Source organism: Rhea pennata, chromosome 1 (assembly GCF_028389875.1).
Source record: "Rhea pennata isolate bPtePen1 chromosome 1, bPtePen1.pri, whole genome shotgun sequence".
Classification (NCBI taxonomy): Eukaryota; Metazoa; Chordata; class Aves; order Rheiformes; family Rheidae; genus Rhea; species Rhea pennata.
Genome location: NC_084663.1, coordinates 40,460,581 through 40,485,611, shown reverse-complemented (window position 1 = coordinate 40,485,611; position 25,031 = coordinate 40,460,581). Strand labels below are relative to the sequence as shown.

At 37.2% G+C, this 25,031-nt stretch overlaps 1 protein-coding gene across 1 annotated transcript in view; it reads right to left on the bottom strand.

Moving 5' to 3' along the window:
• Positions 1-468: 468 nt before the first annotated feature.
• TPH2 (tryptophan hydroxylase 2) overlaps positions 469-25,031 on the bottom strand; it is a 50,786-nt gene continuing 26,223 nt past the window's right edge. Inside the window, exons 9-11 of the mRNA XM_062567822.1 lie at positions 8,173-8,268; positions 783-916; positions 469-698 (exon numbers count right to left, since the gene is read on the bottom strand). Of these exons, the coding sequence (XP_062423806.1) occupies positions 524-698; positions 783-916; positions 8,173-8,268 (405 nt within the window). The 3' untranslated portion in view covers positions 469-523. The remainder of the gene's footprint in view (positions 699-782; positions 917-8,172; positions 8,269-25,031) is intronic.

The following is a 25,031-nucleotide window of genomic DNA, read 5'->3' as shown; positions in this document are numbered from 1 at the left end:
CAAATTGTATTGTTCAGTCACAAGAGACTCTCAATTCTGTCACATATGTATGGCAAAACATTGCCTTTACCACTGCATAAAGGAATACAGATTCTCTAACAAAGAAAATGGAAAATTTTGCAAATATTTTTTTCTGGACTCTTATAGGAAGAAAGGATTTACAAAGAAATAAACTCAGACTCTTAATGAACAGCAACATTATTTCTTATACATTACGTTGAAGCGAATCATCTCCTAAGGAAACAAAACCATTGCCAGGCAAGTTTTAAATCGTGTACTTGTACATGACACTATGTTGAGGAATTGCTGGTTATATACTGTTACATTCCATGCTGCATTTACGAATTAGCATTGCCTTGTTTTTTTCTGCACATTACAATTAGATAGAGCTACATAATGATGCAAGCCACAGACCAAGCTGTAAAGGGAAAACTGATGCATTTGGAAAGACAGCCATACCATGTGATGTTACTAGACCGGCTACAGAAAGAGCAGCAGACAGCAAGTCACAGTACCACAAATGTCAAATTCCTAAATATCTGTTCATTTTGCTTAAAGCATCACATACAGTGTTTAGATCACTCCGGAGATCCTGGACGACATTTTCTATACTCCTGGTATCTTTCAGAATCTCAATGCTCTGTGTGTACGGATTGAAATACACAGAAAAGGGACGATTGATTGATTTGGCAAAGTCCCTGAAAGAAAAAAGGAAATTAACACCACTTTTTTTCTACTACTAAAGAAGAGAAAATTAGATTTTGGAGTCAAGGTAAATTTACCTCATTTTTTCTTTCGCTTCTTCAAAACTTTCTGAAACAAAGTAAGCTTCTTGAAAAGTGGTGATAAGGCATTCTTGCAAACAGGTTGTCTTTGGATCAAAAGTTTTCACATTGGCCTTGTCAGAGAGAGCATGCTGCAAAATACATTACAGTATCTTTTAAACTGTATTTTGATACCCCTTACTACCTATGCAATTATATACATTTTTGTTCTGTTGTGCTGTTTGTTTGCCATTAGTTGGTAGCCTCATTTGTTTAGCACACAGTGATCTTTCAGTGTGAATTGAATAAAACACTTGTTACTCAAGAAATCTTTTTTAAGATGCTGTCATTTTTTCCCTGAATTATTATTAAAAAATCAAGAGCAAATTAGAAAGGTACCTGCCATGCAGGCATCTAGATCTAAATCTTAAGATGGATAAAAGTCATAAAATAACCATTTCTGAAAAATGATCTATACAACTATAAATATGTATGTGCCCAAAATATCATTTAACTGGCAGAACTGAGTGTGACCAAACCACTGGTATAAGAACTGAGTGTGACCAAACCATTCACATAATCTGTGCATCACATTTTCAGGCCACATTCAAATACTATTTTCCTAACATCGAGTTTAAGAGTGAAACTGCATTCCAAAATCCATTAAATAATGTCTATGGATTATGTGCTGATGAAATGCATTACCCTTCTACCACATACACCTGAGCAATAACACTCCATATAATACAATAAGGAAAAAAAAAACAAAAACAAACAAACAAACAGGCATAGATATGTACAGAGCAGATTTTAGGCAGATAAGTAATCTAAGCATTGTTACCCAGAGAAGAGATTTTGGATTAGTCTTACTCTTTATGTAACTGGTATAAGCCACTAAAAAGGACAAGAGGTCTCAAAGCTGAAAACTAAGTACTGAGACATTTTACAACAAAATCTTTTTCTAGCTCCCCCTTTCCACTCAGAGTTTACGATACTTGTATTAGTTTTTGGAACTACCTTAACCTTTAGAGCACAAGCATCTTCATTTGCAGTGCTCTGACGGAAGTGCCAGCATGGAAAGTGAGCATATTTAAGTCCACTTCCTTTAGTCCCCTAATAGCTATCCACAGTGAAGGTGTGTGTGTAAAGCATAGAGAAATGACATGGAGGGAGTAGATCCCTGAGACACAAAGGTGTCTCTTATTTCATTTTCTGTGTGTGTGGACATTCTTTGGAACAGAGCAGCAGTTAAGACAACTGCCACATCTTTTATCTGAGTTATTCATTCCTAAATCCCTACGAAAGGCTCTGAAAATATCACACTGGCTCTCAACCCACAGTCTCCAAATAACAGGACATAAAATTGGAACAAGAATCTCTTCTTCCCACTTTATCTCTCTCCAAAAATAAATATATGATAAATTAATACATAGAAACTTAAAATGTTGAAGAATTAACTTCCTTCAGTACATGTAACTGTTTCTTTTTGCCAAGTTTATTCTTTCTAGATACCTATCAGTTAAACAAATTTAAAAACAAGACATTCCCCTCGAAAAGGGCCTATCTTAACCAGCATCCTCTCGTAAATGGTCTGAAAAACAGCTCACCTGGTTTGGCTCCTGTCTGTATCTTTGTTGCCATCAACTCCTTGCAGAGCCCTGATGTGCCTGAGTGCCTGTAAATTTAGGCATTTACCTCCTTCCATTGAGCTGAATTTGTTTCTCTTGACTGGGAATTTTAATAGGTTTCCTGGGAGGTTAACCATGGATAAAAACATCTGCTTTTAAGGTGACTTTATACTTTCAGGTAGGGCCTGATGCCTCAAGTGTCTAAAACAGTACATTTTAAAACTCTGAATGGATTCAGTGAAGCTCTGTGCAGGGAATCAACAGCTGACGAAGCTTTCTGCGGAATTGAATCAGTAGCTTACAAGTCTGGTTCATGAATTCTTTTCTGTATTGTGACAGCTTCAAAAGAAAGAGTGAGGTTGCTCCCCTCTCCTCTTCTCCTCCACTTATAAATGGCCGCTGGTGGTACAAGCCCACTCCTTGGACAGAAGGAGGGGATTAAAGGCTAGAAAGTTTAGAAGAGGATTCAGTCTGTGGCTCCCACACCATGAACAAGTACTGTAATCACTGAGCCCATTCATAAAAGAGGAGAGTTTAAAGGTAAGTAAAAAGATAATTCTTTGTTATATCACACAGGACGTGCTCTGAAAAAGCAGCTGTAGTTATTCTTCTCAGATTCTCAGTTTAGTTTACACCTGAGCAGAGCTGCTGCCTCGTAGCAACTCTGCAGAGAATGGGATGTACAGAAAACAGGCAAAAGCATGCCTTCATGACACCCGATCAGTTACTCTTAGTGTCACAGTTTGGGATTGAAGTGCCTAAATTCTGCTGAACTCCCACATGAGATGCCTATATCCCTTCTTGGATATGGCTTTTAGGCTTAGATCAATTAGTAATTACAATGGTAACCATCACAATGCTAAATATTTTTGCAAGATGGAGGTTTGAAATTCTGCAGCCTGGCATCCATAAAGTGCACTACTGAGTTGATATGCTGACACCAGCAATGCCAGAGTTCAGCATCGAGGCTGTAGCCAAATATTCAAGGAGACCATAAACTCTCTAGTGTGAGCTAGGCTGGTCAGGACACCGATCTCAAAGCAGAACTAACTGTTTTTTAGAAACATCATAGTGCTATGAAATGTTAGTGCCTGGGTACTGTAGGGGCATTGTGAAGTAAAGAATCTCAAAGAAAAGTTTTGTCTTATCAGTCCAAAAGCTGCTAAGTTCAGATCTGATAAACACTATTCACTTACGTTCTGTTTGGACGTGTACCTTCACTGAACTCAAATGTGTAAATACCTAACATGGATTTCTCCCTCCTAAACTTCTTTACCTACCCACCTTCACAAAATGTCAAGGCTAATGTTCATACGGATCACAGCTTTCAGGCAAACAGAACATCTCACCATCTTGTGGACTTAGGATAACAATTGTTTTTAATAGCCCATTATTCACATAAGTTATAATGCTTATGCTAACACAGTTTAAGCAAGAAGAGTGCAGAGTGAAACTTCCAAATTGATCTTCACTGATTCCCAGGAAAAATAACAATATTAGAAAATGCAACAGCTCAAGAAAAGGATAATTTCCATGTTGGGAATAAGCATAATACTAGTGAAAAACCTCCAATCCAGTCAGATCAGAATTTAAGAGGTGATTCAGGTACCTAGACACCTATTCAGGTGTCTAGTGCCTAGGATGTCTGAGGCATCTGTACTGGGATGAAAGATACAGCACAAAACCTAAAGGAGACTTATGTCCTCCTGGGGTGCAGCTGGAGAGCAGGTCAGATTATACTAGGGCACCTCAAATGGTATTTACAATGAGTAACCATGAACCATTTCCTAAGTGACAACTATCAAACACACGAAGAAAGAGTTTTGTCCTACAATTTCTCCTTTGAGGATAAAAAATGTGGTGAAATAATGTAACTCAGACCTTTTCAGTTTCACAAAAAATAAAATAAAATATTTTTTTAAAAAGCAAAATATTCAGCTAGTGGGGGGAAACCTGAGATGAGTTACAAATACTGCACTCTTTGCGGAGTACAAGGCAGGCAGAATAAGAAGGTGAGAAGTTGCCTGTATGCCAGTAGTGATTTTATTGCCTTGCTGTTCTGTGGGAAAATTCAAAGGAGTCTTCAAAACTACACTCTTAAGTGGCTTTCTGCTTATCTCTAACATAGGACATTTCCAGATTTCCAGAAATTTTGTATGTAATGATATGAATTTTATATATTTTTTAGAAGAATAGGAAGAGACTCTCCAGTTAAAAAGAGCAGCAAAATGAGCATCTAGCATCAGGAGTTGTTTTCTGCATCATCTTTACTCTCTTCAGAGAGCACAAACTTGTATTTGAATCCACTGCTTTATCTTTTTAGTTATAAAGAGGGATAGGATAATCTTGCTTATTCTTAACATCAAACACCATTAAAAAAAGTCATGACTGGATATTGTAATTGACTTTAAAAGGAATACAGGAAATTTTGAAGTCTGTCTCTCTGCTAAATATAGAAGCATATAACAGTGACATATGATTTGATCTACAGCCACCTGAAGTCAATAGGAAGACTTCTTTAATGAAAGGGTTCAAGAGAGCATTGTATTAATGAATTAAAGTTTCTAAAGACATTTGGACTGTCTTTTAGAAATAGTTTTAATAATTGAAATGTACGTTATTTCTGCTTTATCTCTAAGTCCCACATACATACAGTGTAATAGCATTAGCTAGAGTTAACCTGACTTCGTAGGGAGAACATTTTATAACTACTTACTATATTATTCCTTTCACTCCAGGCTTTATTTTTAATCTTATCCTTCTCCTTATTTTGTTGTGCTTACTGCATTTTCTGTTTGATCCTTTCACAGCATGCACATCAGGATTTGTACCTTTCAGTATCTGAAATTCTAACTCTAAATACTGAGTGCGGGAAAAAAAAACTTCAAGGAACTCCCATTCTGATAGGCTGGTGCCTTTATTTCCCTAGCTTTTAGTTCTCTATTGCTAAAGCTGTCGGACAGATTTGAAGAGTGGAGTAGTGTAATATAAAAATAGGGATAATTCACTCGTCTAAAAGATCCAAATACTGCTGGCTACTTGCATCCTGCAAATAATGTCACTTAGTTACTTCCAGGTATTATAGGTAAAATTGGCCACTGTTCTGTTTCCTGTGCATACTGGGACACTGAAAAGAGAACTGATGGGGAGGGCAATCGGAGAAAGGGCTTTTCTTCTTGCTGACAAAAGCTTAATAATATCAAATGTCTGTAAAGCCAAGGCAAAAAAAATCAAAATTGAAACAAGATCTGCCTTGCTAGTGTCAAGGATAAATAAATATTTGAATAGTTTCATAGAGGGGACTGTGGGCCCACCATCACTGTTTTCTTAAGAATGGCAGTAGTTATTTCTGAAAGGACTTCTTCCCTCTGTCTTCCATGAGAATTCTGGAGGGGTCACATATACAGGTCAGACTTCGTAGTTAAGCAATCTCGAGTCCCCTAATTCATCCCTGTTCTTCACAGAAATAGCTAGTATTGTTCTCATAATGTTCAGAGCAATTGCTGCTTTCCATTAGCATCTCTATTACAATCAGGATATTGATATCATCAGGATCTCAACTACAGTCTATTACATTAGCACTATTTTTCGGACACCTGCAGGTCAAGGAAGGAATTTTCCCTCCCAATGAGGGCTAGGAGATAACGGCAGAAGTAAGAGAGGTTGCTTTCCTGTAAAACATCGGAGACTGGCAATGGCTAGACACAAGATAGGAGGCACTGTGCACCAGTGTTATGAGGTGCCCAGATGCACCCAGCTCATGTATCTTGTTTCCATGAAGCACACTGACTGCCAGATTTGTGGTCTAGAAAGAGCTTCTACTTGATCAGTAATTTTGGCAGAGGAGGTTTCCTTATCTTCTTTTCTACTCTGGAGCACAGAGCTCCCACAGAGACTGGTGGCCATTTTTCACCTTATCAGTTCCTTCACAGAGACCATGTGTACTTGTAGTATGGTGATGTTCTATGCCTGCAGCACACAAGTGCTTAGTCTCTCAAGAACTGAAATGTTTTAGTCTAACTTAAGGCCCTGTGCTCATTATATGCAAGGTCTGGGTGAAATTTAATAGTCTCTGATATACAAGAGGTGAAACTAGACAATATAATAGTCTCTTCTGGCTCAACACCTATGAAATATATATGTAACGAATTAGAAATATACAATATTATTGATTTTTGGCAAAATTATTATGATATATAGTCTTACCTTTGAAGCAGATCAATATAGCACATTAGTGTGCACATTATATAATTTGCTTTTTAAAAGGATTATGCTTTGTCTTTTCTTCACTCAGCAATAATCCCAGAGTATAATCAGACTTGGGATCACAACTAAGATTGCTGTGTGGAAACAAAATATGCATACTTGATAAAAAAAATAATGTGTTTGTTTATAACTTGGATGGTATAAGATTTATTATGTTCTTGAGTATTCATTTCCTTGCTTTCCATGCCTTTAGATTTTTTTAAATGATATGATAGGCATTTTCAGAGTCTTTGCTTAACGACTGTAACTGTTAGTTCAGACGAAAGGCCTGGGTCCCTGCTGAACCTTGCACAGACTTAGGGGCTCAGCACTGAATGTTGTTGGGACAGAGAAAAACAAGTGAGACATGTCCAGGTTGTTGTGTTTAACCATTTTTGAACTTTGAGGACAAAATATTGCCAGGTTGTTAAAGCAAAAATGCTTCTGTTGCTGAAGTAGGTACTCAGTTGAGAAAAATTGTAATGCAATCAAAGAAAAAAATATCTGAGAAAGTTCTTTTCTGTGACCTTTTTCTCACTATTTCTTTCAATTTCCTTCTGCAAGCTTACTAATAAAAGTATAGCAATTTGACTAATGAGCTTCAGCCTGAACATTCTCAATTAAAGGTGAAACAAACAACAAAAAGAGCCTGAGACATTACTGTTAGCAGAGCTGGTTAAACATAAATAAACAGCAGATCTATTGCAAAACAGTTTGTAAATACTGTTCTGTATACGCTTTCCAAACCCAAATGTTTAAATGAAAAGCCACCAAGAGTTCATTTGGGTCCCAGAAAAAACATAGTATTCCTTCATCTCCTTCCCCTTCCCTTCCATCTTGCCACAGATATGCATTACTTCTCAAAATATTACACTTACGGCAAAATATCTTTGCTTGTTTCTTATATTCTTCAGGCAAAACAAGAGGCACAGAATGATCCCCTACAACTACTAACTCAATGTACTTTTGCCTCTTTAAGAATAGGGCTCTATGTGCTTCACATAAACTAAAGGTTGGCATGAGCTTAGATGCATGCCTGAATTTTAAATATGATTAATATACTGACTCAGGATCTTAATAAGCACTGTTTTATAATTAATCCACTGAAATACATTGGATTATCCACAACAAAATCATTCCATATATTCAGAATAAATGTTTTTCTTCTAAGCAAAGTATTCAGAACCCAGGAAATCAAAAGCACCTCACCTATTAGAATCTATGAGTTTTAGGATTAAGAAGCCTCCATTCACAAAAAATGAAAATGTCTCATAGCACACTTACTTCTCAAAATTCAAATAAGTTTAGTAATTTATAGCTGCTGTGGTGTTTCAGTCCTTACAAATCCATTTCATGCTTCAGCTGCCAGCTGATTTTTCAAATACAGTTCTCAGGTCAGTATATGTTAAAAGTAAGGTTTTTATCTTGAGAACTTTTAACAGTTATTCAAAAATCAAAGTATTTACATCCAACTACTATTTTGTTATGATTAATCGTAAGCTGTTTCTGCTTAAAGGACATATCAACTCACATACCTTTAGTTCTCCAATAGAAGATAGAAGTCCTGCCCCATAAGCACGTAGCTGTCCTTCTTGCTTGCAAAGGCCAAATTCAATAGTAAAAAAATAGCACTGTAAAATATATAGATATATAGTTACATACGTTGCAGTTGCAATCAAGCATTTCAGCAATGACAGTTGCTACCATATTCACTTTACTTCTTCAGAATTTCATGTTTTTTAAATAAATTCAGATGAAGGATGTTACTACTGCTAAGTATTTTAAATGACATTTTCTTCAGTAAAAGAGTGTTGCGCAAAAAAATGTGAGATTCTGCCTTTTGTTTGGCACTGGCGCAGTTCAGAACAGCCAACTATATAGGAACAGACAAGCAAGGACATTTAGGTGTCCAGGGTGCAGACAGTAATCTGAAGAGATTTTTGAAGTCTTCTGAAATAGATGATATGCCTGAAAAGAAAATCCTACACAGTCTTTGTCTGCCTCTGAACCTCTGAAGATCTCTGAGACTCAGTTCAGAACACTCAACTGTAAGCACATGTTGATGTAGCTTTGAGTTTGGCAATAAAGCATAACAGTACTGCATCAAACTTTGCTGTATCTGCTTAATGAAGTTAAATGTTAGGGACTGAGGAGCAGAGTTACTCCAGTATCTACTAAATGCAAAAGCAAATAAGACAGTCACTTCTGTTCTTATGTTACTCAACATTTGTTATGACACATTAAGATTCTATTTGTTAGAGCAAACAGATCAGATTAAGCTACTAACCATTTGTACACATTAAGCTTTTAGGAAGCTAATTTCTGACTTCTACAAAAATACCACATATATATTTATGTTTATTATGTTATTACATTGTCTGACAATATCAGTATTTGTGCAAAGGCATAACTCCACTGAAATTAACAGCTACATATCTTCACATGAAATACGAATTTAGACTCCATTTCAATTAAGCATGAAATAGCTACTGCAGGTGAAGCTTATATGTGCTTTTAGAATAAACAACATAGAATTTGATGCTTAATCTGAAGTTTTTCTGAGTATCTGAAGAATTTTATTTTGTTTTTGCTATTTCTGCTTTCTCCTACAACTTCCGCTCTTCTAAGCTGAGTATCAGACTAAACGCAAAAAAGCAGAAATCTGCAGCTTTTTTAAGTTCAACAAATGTTTAGAAATTGAGAACTAATTCATTTTTCTTTCTCATATAAAAGTTCCTGCAGGGTCACTGATTAATGTAGCATGGTAGTATGTTGAAAAGTGTAATAAAAAAAAAAAAAGAATGAAAACATGAATCTTGTGTCTAATCCAAATTTGCTGAATTAACTGGGAATAAGGAAAGGTTCTAGTGACTTTAGAGGTTTTAAGTCAGGTTTTACCATAGGAGTCAAAGGCACAGATATTCATAGGAGGAGGTAAAAGCACAGGATCTTCAAATTATAACTTGAAGTTCTATCTCCGATTTTGCCATTGAGTTGTGTAAGTCAAGCTGGGATAACTTTTTTGTTAGGTGCAAGCAGCTGATGTCACCAACTAGAGGAAAGCCGAAACAACTGGTTTCCAAAAAAGCTGTCTCAGGAACTTAGCCAGATATGCAAATGACAAGAAATCTGACATCAGACTTGAGTGTAGGTGAGACATCTACCACTAAGGAGAATACAAACTTAGCTTCCCTGTCTAAACATTTTGCCAGAAAAACCTTTAAAGGAGTTTCTGGTTCTGTACATGCCCCTACCGTCAACAAAAAAACAGCTCAGCTTTATGCCTAAATCCTACTATTCATTTTGAACTAGCCTCCTCCCTCTCAGCTCTCTTAGAAGAACACAGCTAGCAGGTATGCTCTGATCACGAACAACCTGACAGGCATACAACAGGACTGGGCTCCTCATAAAGCTCAGCAATCGCAGTTATTTTCATTCTAAAAGGGAGTCATATTTATAAGCCTAGACTTGCTGATGAGAATCTATCTTTAACGATCAAGTCTTGGTAAAGACTTGCATTTTCAGTATAACTAATTTAAATAAAATACATAGAAAATGACCAGATGGTAAAACATGTGTCTGCCTATTACTAATGTGTAGTATTAAAAACTACAGTATTCAGAAAGCCCTTCAAATGAAAAGCTGATTTTTTAATAAATTTGCCATATGCAACAACTACAATATCTGTATTTTAAGAGAGCTCTATTTAGCTAAGAAAATGAGATAACTCGCCCAATGCTGCCATCTTCAGATCATTAGTCAGTAATGCATTATTTCCCCCTCACCCATACACATACATATACGCATGCACAGAAGGTCTGGTGCATTATGAGGCTCAGCAGACTGTGGAAAGCTATTCTCTCAAGTCTACACACACTGAAGCATATTGATAAGGAAGTTAAGTACTAACTATATAGAGCCACATTTTATAGACCAGACGCGTAAATGCCTGTTACATGTCTCTGTATGTGGCAAATTACAGTAATTGTGGTATTCTATGTATAGATATATAGGATAAATGCCACTGCAGTTGGAATGACTGAATGAAGACATGGCTGTTCAGATGAAAAAAAACTAAAAGTCTTTTCTGAAAGTAAATAGCTGATTATTACATGTAGAATGGTGAATACAGGCACAAAGGGAGATATGCAGGCTCTCACGTTCTGATTTTCAATCTTTGACCTGTCTTTGGCTACTAGGTAGCCTAGAGCCATCTGCTCCTATTTACCACATCTTAATATGCAATGTAAAGAAATGTAAATACATTAGAAACACACAGATGACCATTAAGAAGCTCCAGAACTATGCTAAATACAATAATGTTGTCAGCTTTTTTCACAGTATACTCTTTCAAGAACTCCTCTGTTTTCCCTTCTTTTCAGCTCTTTTCTCATCTTTCAAAAAAAATATGATTATATAGGGGAACAAATAAAGTCTTGATGCCTCATTCACAAGACTCGCTGTATATATTTACAAGCAACGAGAACAGTACTGTTGAATGTTCCACAGTAGCTCTCAGCTAGCAAAAGGATGGATATTCTTAAGTAATTGATGTGGTCTAGTTCCCACTGAAATCAACATGAACAATAATATTCAAATCCACAGACAGTGAATCAAATTGTAAAATTTGGACATTGAAATTGAAAATTAGGACAGAGAAAAAGAGTTTAAAATCTTAAAACATGGAGATAGCAGCTTCCTGTGGAAACGACTATTGCAAATAGTAAGCTATGGGAACAGCAGGATGATGCAAAGAAGAAGGAAAGGTATCTTTCCACATTGTATTAATTTAGTTTGGTTCTTGAAAAATCTTCCACTAAAACAGCTTTTTGTTACCCAAATCAGCAAAATAAGAAGAGATAAAGGGCTAAAATTAAAGGATTTAAAATAATTTTTAAGCCAAGAGACACTGGTGTAATGAGCAAGACTGTGTTAGGAGCAGAAGACAATGTGGGATATGATTTTAGTATATTTCTCTTATTTAGCTAAAGTACATGAAGATAATTTACAGACATTCTCATGAAACATTGTCTACATGGGTTCAAAAACGATTAAATAGATAGATTCATGGACGAAAAACCCATTAAGGGCTGTAACAAATAAACATGGGAGGTCCGTCTCCGAAGTCCCCTAGCCACTGATTGCTAAAGCAGTCTACTAGGAAATATCACCACCCTATAGTTTTAGTCTACACTGTCCTCCAGAAATCTGCAATTTGCCATTCTCAGAAAGAAGATTCTGGTGTACTTGGTCTAATTCAGTATACATGCTATTATAAGAGTCAAAACACTGATCAAGCCCTGGCAAATCCAATCCTGTACTCCAGGGTAAACAAGATGTCCTTTCTTCCTGCTCAGGCACTGTCCTGCATTATAAACTGTACTATTAAAAAAAAAAAAGTATTCAAATGTATTTAAAAATTTTTAAATTTTTCGAAGACATGAAAACAGCCTAATGAATAAAATTCTCTTCATCCAATTGGTTTCTATGTCTCTGAACTTCAATTCACTCCTAATATCATTTTGCAATTGGTCCCCTCTTGGGACCTATGCAAAGAGCTCATTCAAGGTGCTGGGTGATAACTCCACAGACTCAATACTTCAAAAAGGGTCTGTAAAAGTCTGTAAAAAAGGGTTTTCATCCCATTCTCTTTCACAGAGTTTACTGACGGCACTGATATTTGTGTTCACTTAGCAATTTTCAGCATGACGTATAACACGAGATTTCATCTGCTCTCTATAACTACCTTATAAAGACATTTTGAGGCTGAGTCTTGAAAACACTGAGCATAACAAAGCTGATTCACTCGCACTCTCTGTCAGAAGGGAGAAGGAGGAGGTATTGGGCAGCTGATTAACCACAACCATATCATGTGGACAGGAATATTCACCAGAAACCACTAGTGGGATGGCACTACAGCCCCAAGCTGACATACTACAGTAGCAGGAACAATCACTTTATGAATGAATAAATAAATACAATTAGTTCCAATAAAGACAATACAATTACTGGTGTATGTAAATACTTGCAAGACCAGGGCCAAAGAAATATCCTTAAAAAAAATCTTTAAATTCTTTCTATTGGATTTTTTCCAAGAATATTTGAATGGACTGTTCCTAACTCAGATGTGTGCAACATGTTCAAAAATATGAAAAGATTAATTCCTTTTATTTTAGAAGAGGAGGAGAGCTTTGATATTTTAGCTTTAAAATTACTAACCTAGAGATTAAATCTCCCATACAGCTGAAATTGTTTTGTAACAAGATAGTTACAAACAACAAAAAGACTTCTAAAAAACCTTTTGCTATGATTTCATTCTAAGAATTAGTAAAATACATGTGGTCTTTCCCCTGTAAAGTTATTCAAATTCCAAACAAACATTGCCGCAAAGATATCTGTGATTTTCTGCTTTCTTTCTTATGCAGACCTGGCAAAAATAAACTTATGAATAATTGGGCATTGTTTTCAACCTCAAAGATATCAACAGCCACCAAAAAACCTACTAGCATTTATATTTGACTGAATTATTCAAAATTCACAGTCTGTTGAGTAGTATCAGGAATCACCCTCTACAAGAAACAGATACAACACAGGTTATCCAGGCAACTAGCCAATACAGCCCAGTGTTGGGAGCCCAAACATCAAGCCATGCCAGCAATTTGACAGCTATTCATGCAGGAACCCTATTGCATAGACATGCAGGGAGATTTTTGAACAACAAATAAATCTCATGGTGAGCTTGTGAATACTTCAAAGGCAGAAAAGAAGTAAAATTCAATGGATAAGTCTTTCATTATAGATGATTCACCTGCCTCCAGCAAGGGAGTGACCCTATTCACAGCCAACAACATTTCTAAACAAGAGTAAGTTTATTTAAGACAGTTTTTAAAATAAATTTAAGTAAACTTATTTTTAAAATAAGTTTAAGAGTTGCCTTCTTTAAGTATTTTGTTTAGTTTATCACTTTGAAACGTATTTTGACTTCCGAAATTAGATTTCCTTCAGAGATTTCAAATTAAATATCCTTAACAATGTTCTCCCTCTTCCCCTCATCTGACTGTTTGGCATTCAGACCTTTCACTAAAGGTGAATGTTTGGAACAAAATCTTTTTATAAGCAGAAGCATGAGTAGATGTGGTGCTGCTTGTTAGAGCACTATGAGACAGAAGCACACCAGCCTTCACATTTCTGTTGACAGTTGCAGCACACAGTGTCACCACATGCAAATTCCCCTAATGCAGAGGCTTGACGTGTTCAGAGAAAGCATGCACTTCAGTAAGCACAGTGGGGCTTCACCTCTTGTGAGTACTTTGAAATGGTATGTTTCTTTTTTTTTCAGGAGTTTCTGGAGAAAAATCTCAGAAACATAACCAAAGTAAATTTATCATCCTGAGTTTGCAAAGAAGCAGAAACCATAGCTTCTTTAAAACAACACAGACTGAACAGCACTATCAATAAGGAATTAATTCTACTACAGGAGAGCCTATCCAACACAAAACAGTGTGTTTCACAGCTGTCTATCTTGCAAATGCAATCCATCTTCTAGAATAGGAGCTGGAGGTCTCTTCTACTACTACCTGTCTCTCTCTTGAGGGACTGTGTCCTGCTGTCCATTCTCACATAAAGAAGGCCCTTCTCACACTCTGAGCAATGGGCAGAAAGGAAGATGGAGCTCTTCCGGGATCTTCTTGCTACTGACTCTCCAAAAGAAGTTAGAGCCCAAAGAATTGGAGACACGCATGAATTCTTTCTGGATAATCTTAAATCAGGTTTGCTCTGCACAAAGATGACGTCTATTCATCCCTCTCACTCCATCTCTGTTGTAAAGCTTGAAGATCGTTATTGTGCAATTGTGTCCAGTTGCAAAATCAGGAATCTCAACACTTAAACAGGAAGTCTTTCTATGTAGCAGGCTGCTGTTTTCTATCAAGGCAACAATTCCCCACCTTCAAAACTAAATGGTCACAGAGAGGGTAGCAAAGGTTACTCTCCCATAACAGCATGTGTACTCATCTATATTCTTTACCCTTCCTATTGCGCTTCCTTGTCATTTGACTCTTATCTTGAACAACTTCTAAAACCTGGGATTTTAAGGTTTATTAATTTCATATGGAGTTATTAAGAACAAATGACGTGCAATAATGAACCATTCCTTTTCCAATTTATTTGATAATGTGCAACATGAATTCATGTTCAGTGCTCCCTATAGTAGCTGGAGAGAACCTTTTCTCATTTCTTTTTCAAGCTATTGCTTCAAATTTCAGCTGTCTAGAGCCTTCACACAGTTAACTCAGGAGGCAGAGTTGGGTCTTTTGATGTGTTTGCTAAGATTCCAAGAGATGGGGTGCTCTGAATGTCAAGCTAACAAGAAAAAAAAGCAGCTGGGTAAACATATGTCATGCTATCCGCCCACACTCTTCAGTCTGTGCTGCCTCATGCGACCCACCATTATCCTTCACAATTCATAGCCTGTAAGTAGGGAATGTCTTTAGGGTGCTGCCATTCCCAAGTATTTGGGCTGCTAGTGCTTCGAGGACTTTGTTATAACAAAACTTATCAAAGCGAGAACATTCCTGATCATATGTGGGCATGGGCTGGCACCTCAGAGTACTCTCCCACCATCCTGACTTACACTAAAATTTGGACATTACAAATCCTTTGGCAGAAATCAGGGACCCAAACACTGAACAGTTAGCATGGCCCAAGTGAGAGCAGAATTTGGAATATATGATGGGAAGTCACTGACCCTGGGATTGCTGCCCAGTTCAGAATGGCACTGCTTAGAACAGCTAGAGAGAATGGACAAGAGCAACCTAAGACACTTTTCTTCCTATAACATTCAGAGCCAATGTCTCCACAAAGCCTAGACCAGTCCCCAGGTCCTGTTTCCCACATTTACCTGTAGACCAGGAGTACACGATCTGCAGCATAAGTCCTAATTTATCTGCTAATGAGGAGAAAGCACATCCTCACAAAGGGGAGTAGCCTTTAGGGAGTGGAAAAATTTCACAATGGCTTTGAGACCGTGTGGACAAAAACAGACTGAGGATATGGTGTTACACTACACCTGGCAAAGGTGCTCTTTACCAGCTCAAGAAAAAAACAGGCAGTCACATCCATTTAAATACTTATTTTTAGGAAGCAAAAAGGGGAGAATTTAATTCCAAGAACAGCATCCAGACTAATTTTCTGAACATCAAAAAATATTAACTTCTTGCATCTGTTTATTGAAAACTGATGTAATAACTGGATAGTTAAGACTTATTTTCAACTGCATTTAAACATAATGCTATTTTAATCATATGAGGATTCCCAAAACCTTTTGTGGCTCTTGACACATTTACTTAACCTGTCTTAAAAAAAAAAAAATAGTAGGTACCAGCACAAAAGTGTAATTTGTATTCATTTCAAGCTGAAGGATAGATCCAAGCAGAAAAGTAGATCAGAGAATTTTAGATATCTGTTAATTGTAATACTAAAAATATATCCAAACTGAAGATATTTTTCACAGCCTCAAACAAAATTTTTGAAGCATAGTTGAGCACCTCCTTGTATCTCAATGATTTTCAGCAGTGAGAATATGTAAAAAGAATCTATCATACACACACATTAGCCTTGTGAGTCAGCACTGGGTTACCTTCCAGAGGTCTGTAATCACACTGAAAATGATACAAATATGTACTCAGCAACTTCCTCATTGTATAGACAAAAATTCAGGCAATTTGTAAGTGACTGTGATCTAGAAGTGACTTACCAAATGCAAAAGTCACTCTGAAATGATCATTAATGAACAAGCACCCGCTAAAACGTAACATATCTGTCCTCAAATATGGCCTAGTAACGTGTTCATAAGTAATAAATTTCTAATAAATAACAACTTTCTTCGAAGTTGAACAATTAACCCTATAAACGTCTTTACATTCTAAAAATGCAAAATGTCTCATTGAACTATAATTTTAGCCATTTCTATATAGTCAAATTATATATTTGTAACCATTATGGCTTATTGACTCAAGGTAGTGCAGAAAAAGCTTTAAAATAATAATACCTTTTATTGGAAAAAAAGGATAATCTGAGAGTACCCACTCCTTTCCTCACGTCTTTAAAAAGCTCTGAGATAAAACTGTGTTATCTAGCAATATTAGTAGATATGGTATTTATCAGTCCTACAGTGATGGTCTGCTGATAGCTTTCTACAATACGTAAAATATAAAGCTAACACTCACAAATTGAAACAAGGCTATCTTGTCAAAACTAATTATTTCTCTGATGCAAAAACCAAAATCCTAACCCAAGTCTGAACCTAAAGAACAGATTGATTTTTTTTCCCCCAGACTATGCCTGAAATTGAGCCATCATTTTGATGATCTGTTGACTTTGCACAACAACAGTTGCGGTCACAGCTGGAATCAAACCAAAGAGAACCAAAATTATCTGATGCAAGGCCCTTCCCCATAAAGTTTTCTTGGCTTCAACGATGCATTCAGATTTAGAGGAAAGATTGCTGTGGTCCAATTGGCAACATTTGCTTTAATTTTCCAAAATCATAACAAATCAAAAAAAAAACTTTATATAATAGCATCAGAAGATCTGCCAGCTCTAAGAAGTAGCTAATAGAACTTGTCACATGCTGCATCATGTGAGCTTGGTTGGAAAGGCAGAGAGACAGAGATGCTTGCAAAATCATGTGCGTTCCCTGATCTTTTCCCTGCAGAAACCCATATTCCCAAATAACAGTTTTTGGCAAGTAAAGGATTAACATTAATTTTGCAGCAACAAATTTATCTTCATTTACATGTGTATAACTGTACTGACTTTAAGGAGATTGAATATATGGAAATAAAGGCAGAATTTAGCCCACAGACCTAAAATCATTGAAAGCAATGGCAAACCTCCCCTTAGCTTTCTGTGGTGTCAGGATTGGCCCTATAAGTATATAATTAAGCTGTGTGTACAAATTTACAATGGCAGATACCCAAAAATATGCCAATTAAAAATTTGTGAGAGTATATTCCATCCAGCACTTTGATGCCATCTAATACAAAGACAACAACAGACACAAGAATCACTTCAAAAGCTGTAGCACTAAGTAATTAAGCCCTAGGCATAGTTAGCTCTTTATGGACATCAGCCATATCTTGTCTCACTTCCATACTTTTATCTATGCATACAAAGAAGATACCCAGAAACATGCTGGGTGAGAGAATCACACTGAACCTATGTGACATGTTTAGTCCACAAGACAATATTTAAAGCAATTCAGATTAATGCACTGCTGTGAATATTAAGTTAGGATATTTTCAGCTGTGCATAAACATGAATTTTTAGACTCCTTCCATAAAATGATGATTTGGGGCATATGCATATCAGATAGAAGTATGATTGTTCTTTCTGGAAACAAAATTACTTACTGAAATAATGCAGACTAGAAAAAGATGAGCATATGGTTTCAGAACTTCTCTCATTACACATAATTAGTCTGGTTTCTGCTTGAAAACAGAATATACCGGAATTCTTCTCAAGATGGACCCACCATTCCCAGAAAGGAGGACTGGGTGTACAAGGCTGCAGATACAGATGCACTGTGTAGTGCTGTAGGGTGCAAATATTCCTGAGTTAAGGGAATATGGAGCTTCACGCATCCTAACCAGGGAACGAGGTAGCTGTATTCAGGCAGGGCTGTGCCCGAGTTGAACCCTGCCAAGAGAGCTCATTGTGGTCTACTCCATATGTAGTCCCTGAAGCTCTCTTTTCACAGCACTCCTCAGGCTGCTCTGGCTCCACAGAGAGCATGGATGCCACTAACCCCTTCTCTCTGCACTTACAACACAGACATTTTCTCATTCCTATGTGACGATGAGACATCAGTGAAATGAGTTGCCATGTGCCAAATTCCTTCACTTCCCCATGTACCTGTGTGGTGCTACTGGAAGATCTCCCATCAGCTGCACAAATGACTTAACGACCACTTTATGCCACAGAATCTTACAGATTTATGTAAACAAGTATAATATAAAAAGCAAGGACACTGCATTATAAAATTTACTTCGCAAGTTTGCTTTGACAGCTATATACGCCTTTGAAAATACTTCTTAATGTAACATTGGATGTACTGTAGCATACAAATACAGTCTTGGTAGCATGACCTCCACAGCCCTGAGCTGTACATCCATATACTTTACAAGCAAGTTTTACATTACGTGCTACAACCAAAGCAAAACTTAGAAGTGTAGCAATGTCACCATGAATCATATCTACACAGAACCTAGGATTATCTCCCTCCTTCAACATATATAAGGGCACAAGGGGAATCAAGAAGAGCAACATCAATATACTCAGAACCTTTCTCTGCTGCTCTTCCCCATTTTCTTAATTTAAACCTTTATTTCTATAACTTGTGTGCTTTTTTGTAGGTATTACCTGAAGCATCTATGAACATCCATGCAATTGTTTTTCATTGGATGCTTTTCCTGAGTCCCTTTTTGTAACAGCTATATATGGCCTATAAAAGAGAATGTTTAAGCCTTTCATTAGTGTATCTCCTAGTCAAAAGAAAAAATAAATATGCCAAAAATCCCTATATTCCACAGATTCCCTCTATCTATTCTTCAACTTATCTAAGCTGGACCCAAGACTGAAATGGTAGATGCTTGTTACTTGTGTGAATTCCTGTATTCTACAAATTCTTCCTGGGCTATATTTTGAGGATCATTTTTCTTACTGGTGTGGCAGAGTAAACATTCAGAATGCAAGCTATTGAGCTACTAGCAAAGATTACTACTGTAAAATCTGCTATTTCTTAATGAAAATGGAGTTGCTTCTGAAAATAAACAAATGTAATTAACCCACTAGTACTGTATGAAACTCGCACTGTTCTCGTTAACCTGTATGTCAAAATATATTACTTGCATGCATGCATATTTGCATATGCAGTACAATAACTTCCTGGATTATGAATTAACCACTTTTGGAAACATAACACTTAAGAAATAGAAATAATTCCAGTTTCTAGTTGTAATTTTTCATTAGAATTTTTTCAACATTTCTAACTACTGTGGGCTTGATTTTCATAAACTGAATACTATTTAAAAGGAGATAAATTATTTCTATGGTGATATTTCTAATTCACTCCCTGCTTACAATTAAGTCAAATTAACCCCTCTTGCATCTGCCTTCCTCTTCACACAGGTCCAAATACACAAACATATAAACATGTTCCAAGATATCATTGTTTCTAGTTACTTGTGGGTGCAAATTTTGCCTGGAAGGGCAACCTGAGAGTCCTCAAAAAGTAAGTCACTGATCTGAGCTACTGCTAGAATGCAGCACTGAGAGTCCTATTGTGCATCCTCGTAACAACAGATGAACCTTTGCTCATGCTCTTAACTTTGAGTGGCATAGTAAGAAGTGCGAGTATCTCCAGATGTAGCAAAAGTCCTATGCTGACCTTAAGAAACCAGTTAGGAAGTTGGTCTTTAAAAATATTTTGCAAACCAGTTTTTTATATCACCTGTCTACAAATAATAGAAGTCAATTGCAACAGCAGTGGTCTAGCTCCCCACCTTTGTTCTAATGACTGACTGACACAAGATTTCTCCACTAAGTTATTTCTCTTCCCCTCACATAATGTGCAGAAGCAGAATCACCCTTTTGTGCCTTCTGCTGATCAGAAGCTGCAGAAAATCATATCCTTGAACAGCAATGTTTATCGATAAAGATGAACCGTTCTCCCTAGCTGCTTCTGCATACAACCCATTTCCCCCATCCCTAAGCAGCAAACTGTGGCAGCTCTTTAACATCAGGTCCACTTCTTCCATACAAACGTGAGAAGAGTTTAGCCTTTAAGAGAGATACACTCCCACTATTATTACAAACACACTCAAAATAGGCTGCAATCTTCAGTGCTGCTCTTAACCAAAAGTCACATTTGGGGTTGGAACAGCTTGTTTACCCCACTCCCTGCCTGCTGATTTGGACACTCATTCTTTTCTCTTCCAGTTCTAATTCGAAGTGGAAAAGGTTCAGAGAAGAAATAGCATGATCAAAGTTACAGAGCATCTTCTGTATGAGGAACAACCAGATAAACTAGTGCTTTTCAAACCAAAAAATGAGATAACGGGGGGGGGGGGGGGGGGCAGGGAACGAGCCAATTTCTAAAGTCATGATGGAACAGAAAAGTGTATAGAGATGAAATGTTCATTCTCTCTTTAAATAAAAACTATGGGGTATCAAAAAAAAGCTAGCAGGAATCAAGTTCAAAACAAAAAAAAGGAGAACACTTCTCCCACAGTGAATTGTTGAGCCATGGAGCTCTTTGCCAAAGAATACTGCAGGTACTAAAAATTTACATGTCTTTGAAGATAAACAACTTTCACTGAAGAGAAATCCATTCAGGGTTACTAAGTACATTGTAAATACTAAGTACCACATTAAGAAAGAATCAGATATGCTTACCCTGTTCTTACATGCTTCCTAAGCAGGTACTCATGACCACCACTGGAAACAAGGTAGTACTTGTTTGGTCTGACCTGTACAGCAGCTCATATGTAACCCAAATTTAGAAATAGACTGTTCTCATCCAGAACAAAGGCCTCAGCAAACTGTCACATTTCCCATGCAAATATCGAGTAATCGCTCCCATCTCATCAGCAGAAGCCTTCAAATTCTCCTTGTACTAACCATGGAGTGCTAGCTTATTTTGAAATAGTGCAGGAGTTGCTCATTTTTGAGCAACAGAACTAGTTAGGCATTGCTGCTACCATTCTGCTCTTGAGCTATGCATCTCTGACATGATGACCATGATGTGACTGTGTGACTTGGTAATGATTAAGAAAATCATGTGGTTTCATCACCACTTTCTTCTGTTTCTAGTATTACTTTTATATTTTGCTTTTGGCTGATTTCTAAATATATCCACATATAGGGGCTTTGCCTGCCAAATTTAGGAACACAAATATAGCCTGGACCATATTCTTACACTCCTCAACAGATGAACATGGATCACAGTACTTCTAGCCTTGTGCTGTGTGGTAGGACAATGCTTGGCTATAGTTTTCTATCAAATCTAATTTCAGCTGTGCAGTCCTAACCAGCTTTTACACTGGGAATTGGTTCATCTTCCTATAGGTGACAAGCAGCCTGAATCAGAGTCATTTCATATGTTACCTGTAAGTTTGTCACAATTCACTCAAGCAGATTTTAAATCATATCCACTCTTAGCTCTTCAGGCCACAGGTTCATTACTTATTAACTAGAGGTGCAGTGGGAAGCAACTCCTTTGCAAGAAGCTCCATCATGTCACTGCTGGACTTGGGGTATTCACTTTGCTCCCTCCTGGCACTCAACTGGTATACAGAATATAAAGACTGAGCAGAGATTTGAATGCTACCCTTCAATATGCTCAGGGAATGCCAGATCTCCAGGGTGGTAATATCTGTTATCTGTTGGCCAATAAATAATTATTTTTATACAGCAGAGTATCTTCAGTAGATGAGCAGATCAGAGACTTACCACAGTGGCTAGTGCACTGCCTATGGCTTTACAAGTACAAATAAGAAACATTCAAGAAGTCTTGTTTTTTCAGATGCATAGTGGGAATATTTGAAATTTCAAATATTTTCATAGTTCTTTTCTTAGCTCCATTTACTGATTTACAGAGGAAGACAGTAATGCAGTTCACAAGCTATGCTTATACCCTAGCACATCAATAACCTTCTGGAAAATCTAATCCAACATTTGTGACAATGATAGACTGCAACAGTTCTGCTTTGTCTAGTCAGAGCATGAAAGCTGCATCTACCCGAAGTTACTAGATGCAACTCAAGCTATCTGCAGTGCACCCGTTTCTACCATCCTGGTTATCTCCTTAGCGAACAAAATGCGTATTGTCCTGAATCATATTCCAGTTCTTCAGTGTGGGGAGAAGAACTGGAATAAAACCAATACAACTAGATAATGTAGATCCTCAGAGAGGAAAGGCAAGTAAGCTCATATGAATTACCACCATCTTCTCCCAGACAGAGGGTTCTGAATACAATTTTTTCTCCAGCATATATTTATAAAATATTTTGTTTCCAATACATACACAGACAAACCGTGGTCAGCTTTAGAAATATATCACTGGCCTCAACCATTATCAGGCAAGGTAAAACGTTTAAACTCATAACAAACCTGAAATGCATTTAGAAAACCTCATAACATACAATTCCTCCAAATTCAGAAGCAATTGACTATGATAGTTTCCTGCATACAGGCTAGCAAAAGTAAGAGAAATTGCTTGATTTCTACTGCCCCACACTATTAAAATACCAGAATAAACATTACCAAGAGAGAGGAAAAAGTGACAATTCTTCACATCTGGAAAACTAGAGTCTTAAATGTACCTTTCAGTATGAAATAATTTGAAAATATTTAGTGCAAGTAACTAGTCCCTAACAGTCAAATACCTACGTGGAGAGATTTGGTGATAAACTGCATACAAACCAGACACTGTCCTAACCTCCTCTTTTCAGAGCCATCAACAACTAATTTGTCCCATTGAATTTTATATATGGATCCTATACTATGCCTCACGAAGGGGCAACCTAAGCAGCTCTGAAAGAAATTAGCAGAGGCTGGGGAGCAGATTCCTGCCATGAGCAAGAGAGACAGGATCCCACTTATCAACTTGTAGCCCTATAAATACCACTGCTCTCTGGCTCTCAAGCCCACAAATTACAAGGTGATATTGAAATATAAACTAAGGTACTTTTGGACAGTTTTCCTGACAAAATTTTACCTTTTGTGCTGTTCAGTGTGGTTTAAATCACATATTACATAAATTAGTTGAAGGACCTTGTGTCAAGTCATCCTCACAGCTCATAGTTTGACAGGCAGTCAGAAAAGCATTTTTATTTTAGTATTAGGTGAAAGTAGAAAAAACAGGCACACTCAAGGAAAAAAAAAGAAAAAAAAACTCAAAGCATTTTTAGAAAATCAGAGTAGCACAAGACATCATGATCATGATAATGATTACCACCCTAGACATCAAAGCCCAATTTATTTCTTCAATTAATAACTGTGTTGTACCATAATACAAGCAATAAAATAGATTGTGTAATTATTTTGTCTTGTTCCAGTAATTTATATCTCAGTCGCTTCTTTTCTGTCTTCTCCCTTTCTTGAGAAGGTCCCTCAAACATTGTAAAGGGAAAAGCATCTCTCAAAAAAACTGTAAAAACAGTCTTTTTTCAATATTCCATTTCTCACAGAAAGAATGGCAATGTCAAGGAGGAAAAAAGAAGACATTTTCTTCCCCTTACTCCACAGTCTGACTACTGGATTCGAACACCAAAATGAGGTGAGCTCATCTCCTCCTTTTCACTCCCATCTCCCCCTGCACCTCTCCTTTCCCCTCCTGTCTGGCTAGCACCAGGGTCTTTGCAATCTGGGCCCCCAGTGGAGTTGTGCACAAATGACTAGTGGCAACTTAGCAAACAAATCTAGTCTGCCCAGGGGCTGGGCTCCAGCTTGCTCTCCATCCACTCTGTCAAGTCTATAGAGACAAAAGTATCAGCAGGTTTCCTTTGCAGCTCAGGACTGAATGCACAAAAAGAGCAGATCTATTGAGGCAGATACACTGTAGCTTTTGAAAGCAGAATCAAGCAAAAGATTAGGAAAACATCTGTAATAATTCTTTCCCTTCTGGTCTGAATTCCTACAAGGCATTTTCCTCTCTTCCTAAAACCATTGTCCTCCCTGTAATGGCTCAGCTGTTAATGTCACTATCTTTTTAAACAGGTCATGCTAATGGGATGCTTGTTCGGGGCATACTGCTGCAAGCTCATTAATATGCATGTTCTCTCAGTTCATTTTTTTCTATATTTACTTTTAAGTTGCCTAGCTGGAAGCTGCATTGGTTTTCTTTGTTAGACTCTTGGCTGGCATTTTTCAGCTTACTGTGTCTCCGTGCTTTTTTTGTCTAGGTGGAAATGCAACAGAATCCTGCAAAAGCCAGTTATTAGCAACTCAGGTACCATTTGATGCCCAACTGATTGAATTGCTTGGCCTCCTCAGCCTCACTGCTGAGACATTTGTTCCACCTGCCCTCAAGTTGGTTTTGCTGACACTACAATTTTTAGGGCAAGTAACATCTCTGTATTTGTCAAGTACCTGCCTCAGGGGAGTCTACCCCTCATTGTGCCTCTGTGCAAAACAACATCTGGATTACTGTGAGGCACTCTCTAAATGCCTCTTCCACCTGAAAGAGCTATTTCCAGCATGGGAGGAGAAATCAAATTTGACTCAGATATTAGATTCTCAGTGTGATAAGGGAAAGTGATTCAGCCGTCTTGTTTTATTTTTGGCTTTGTGATTCAGGAACAGTTCATCGTTCAGATGACACAGTCAGTCATAA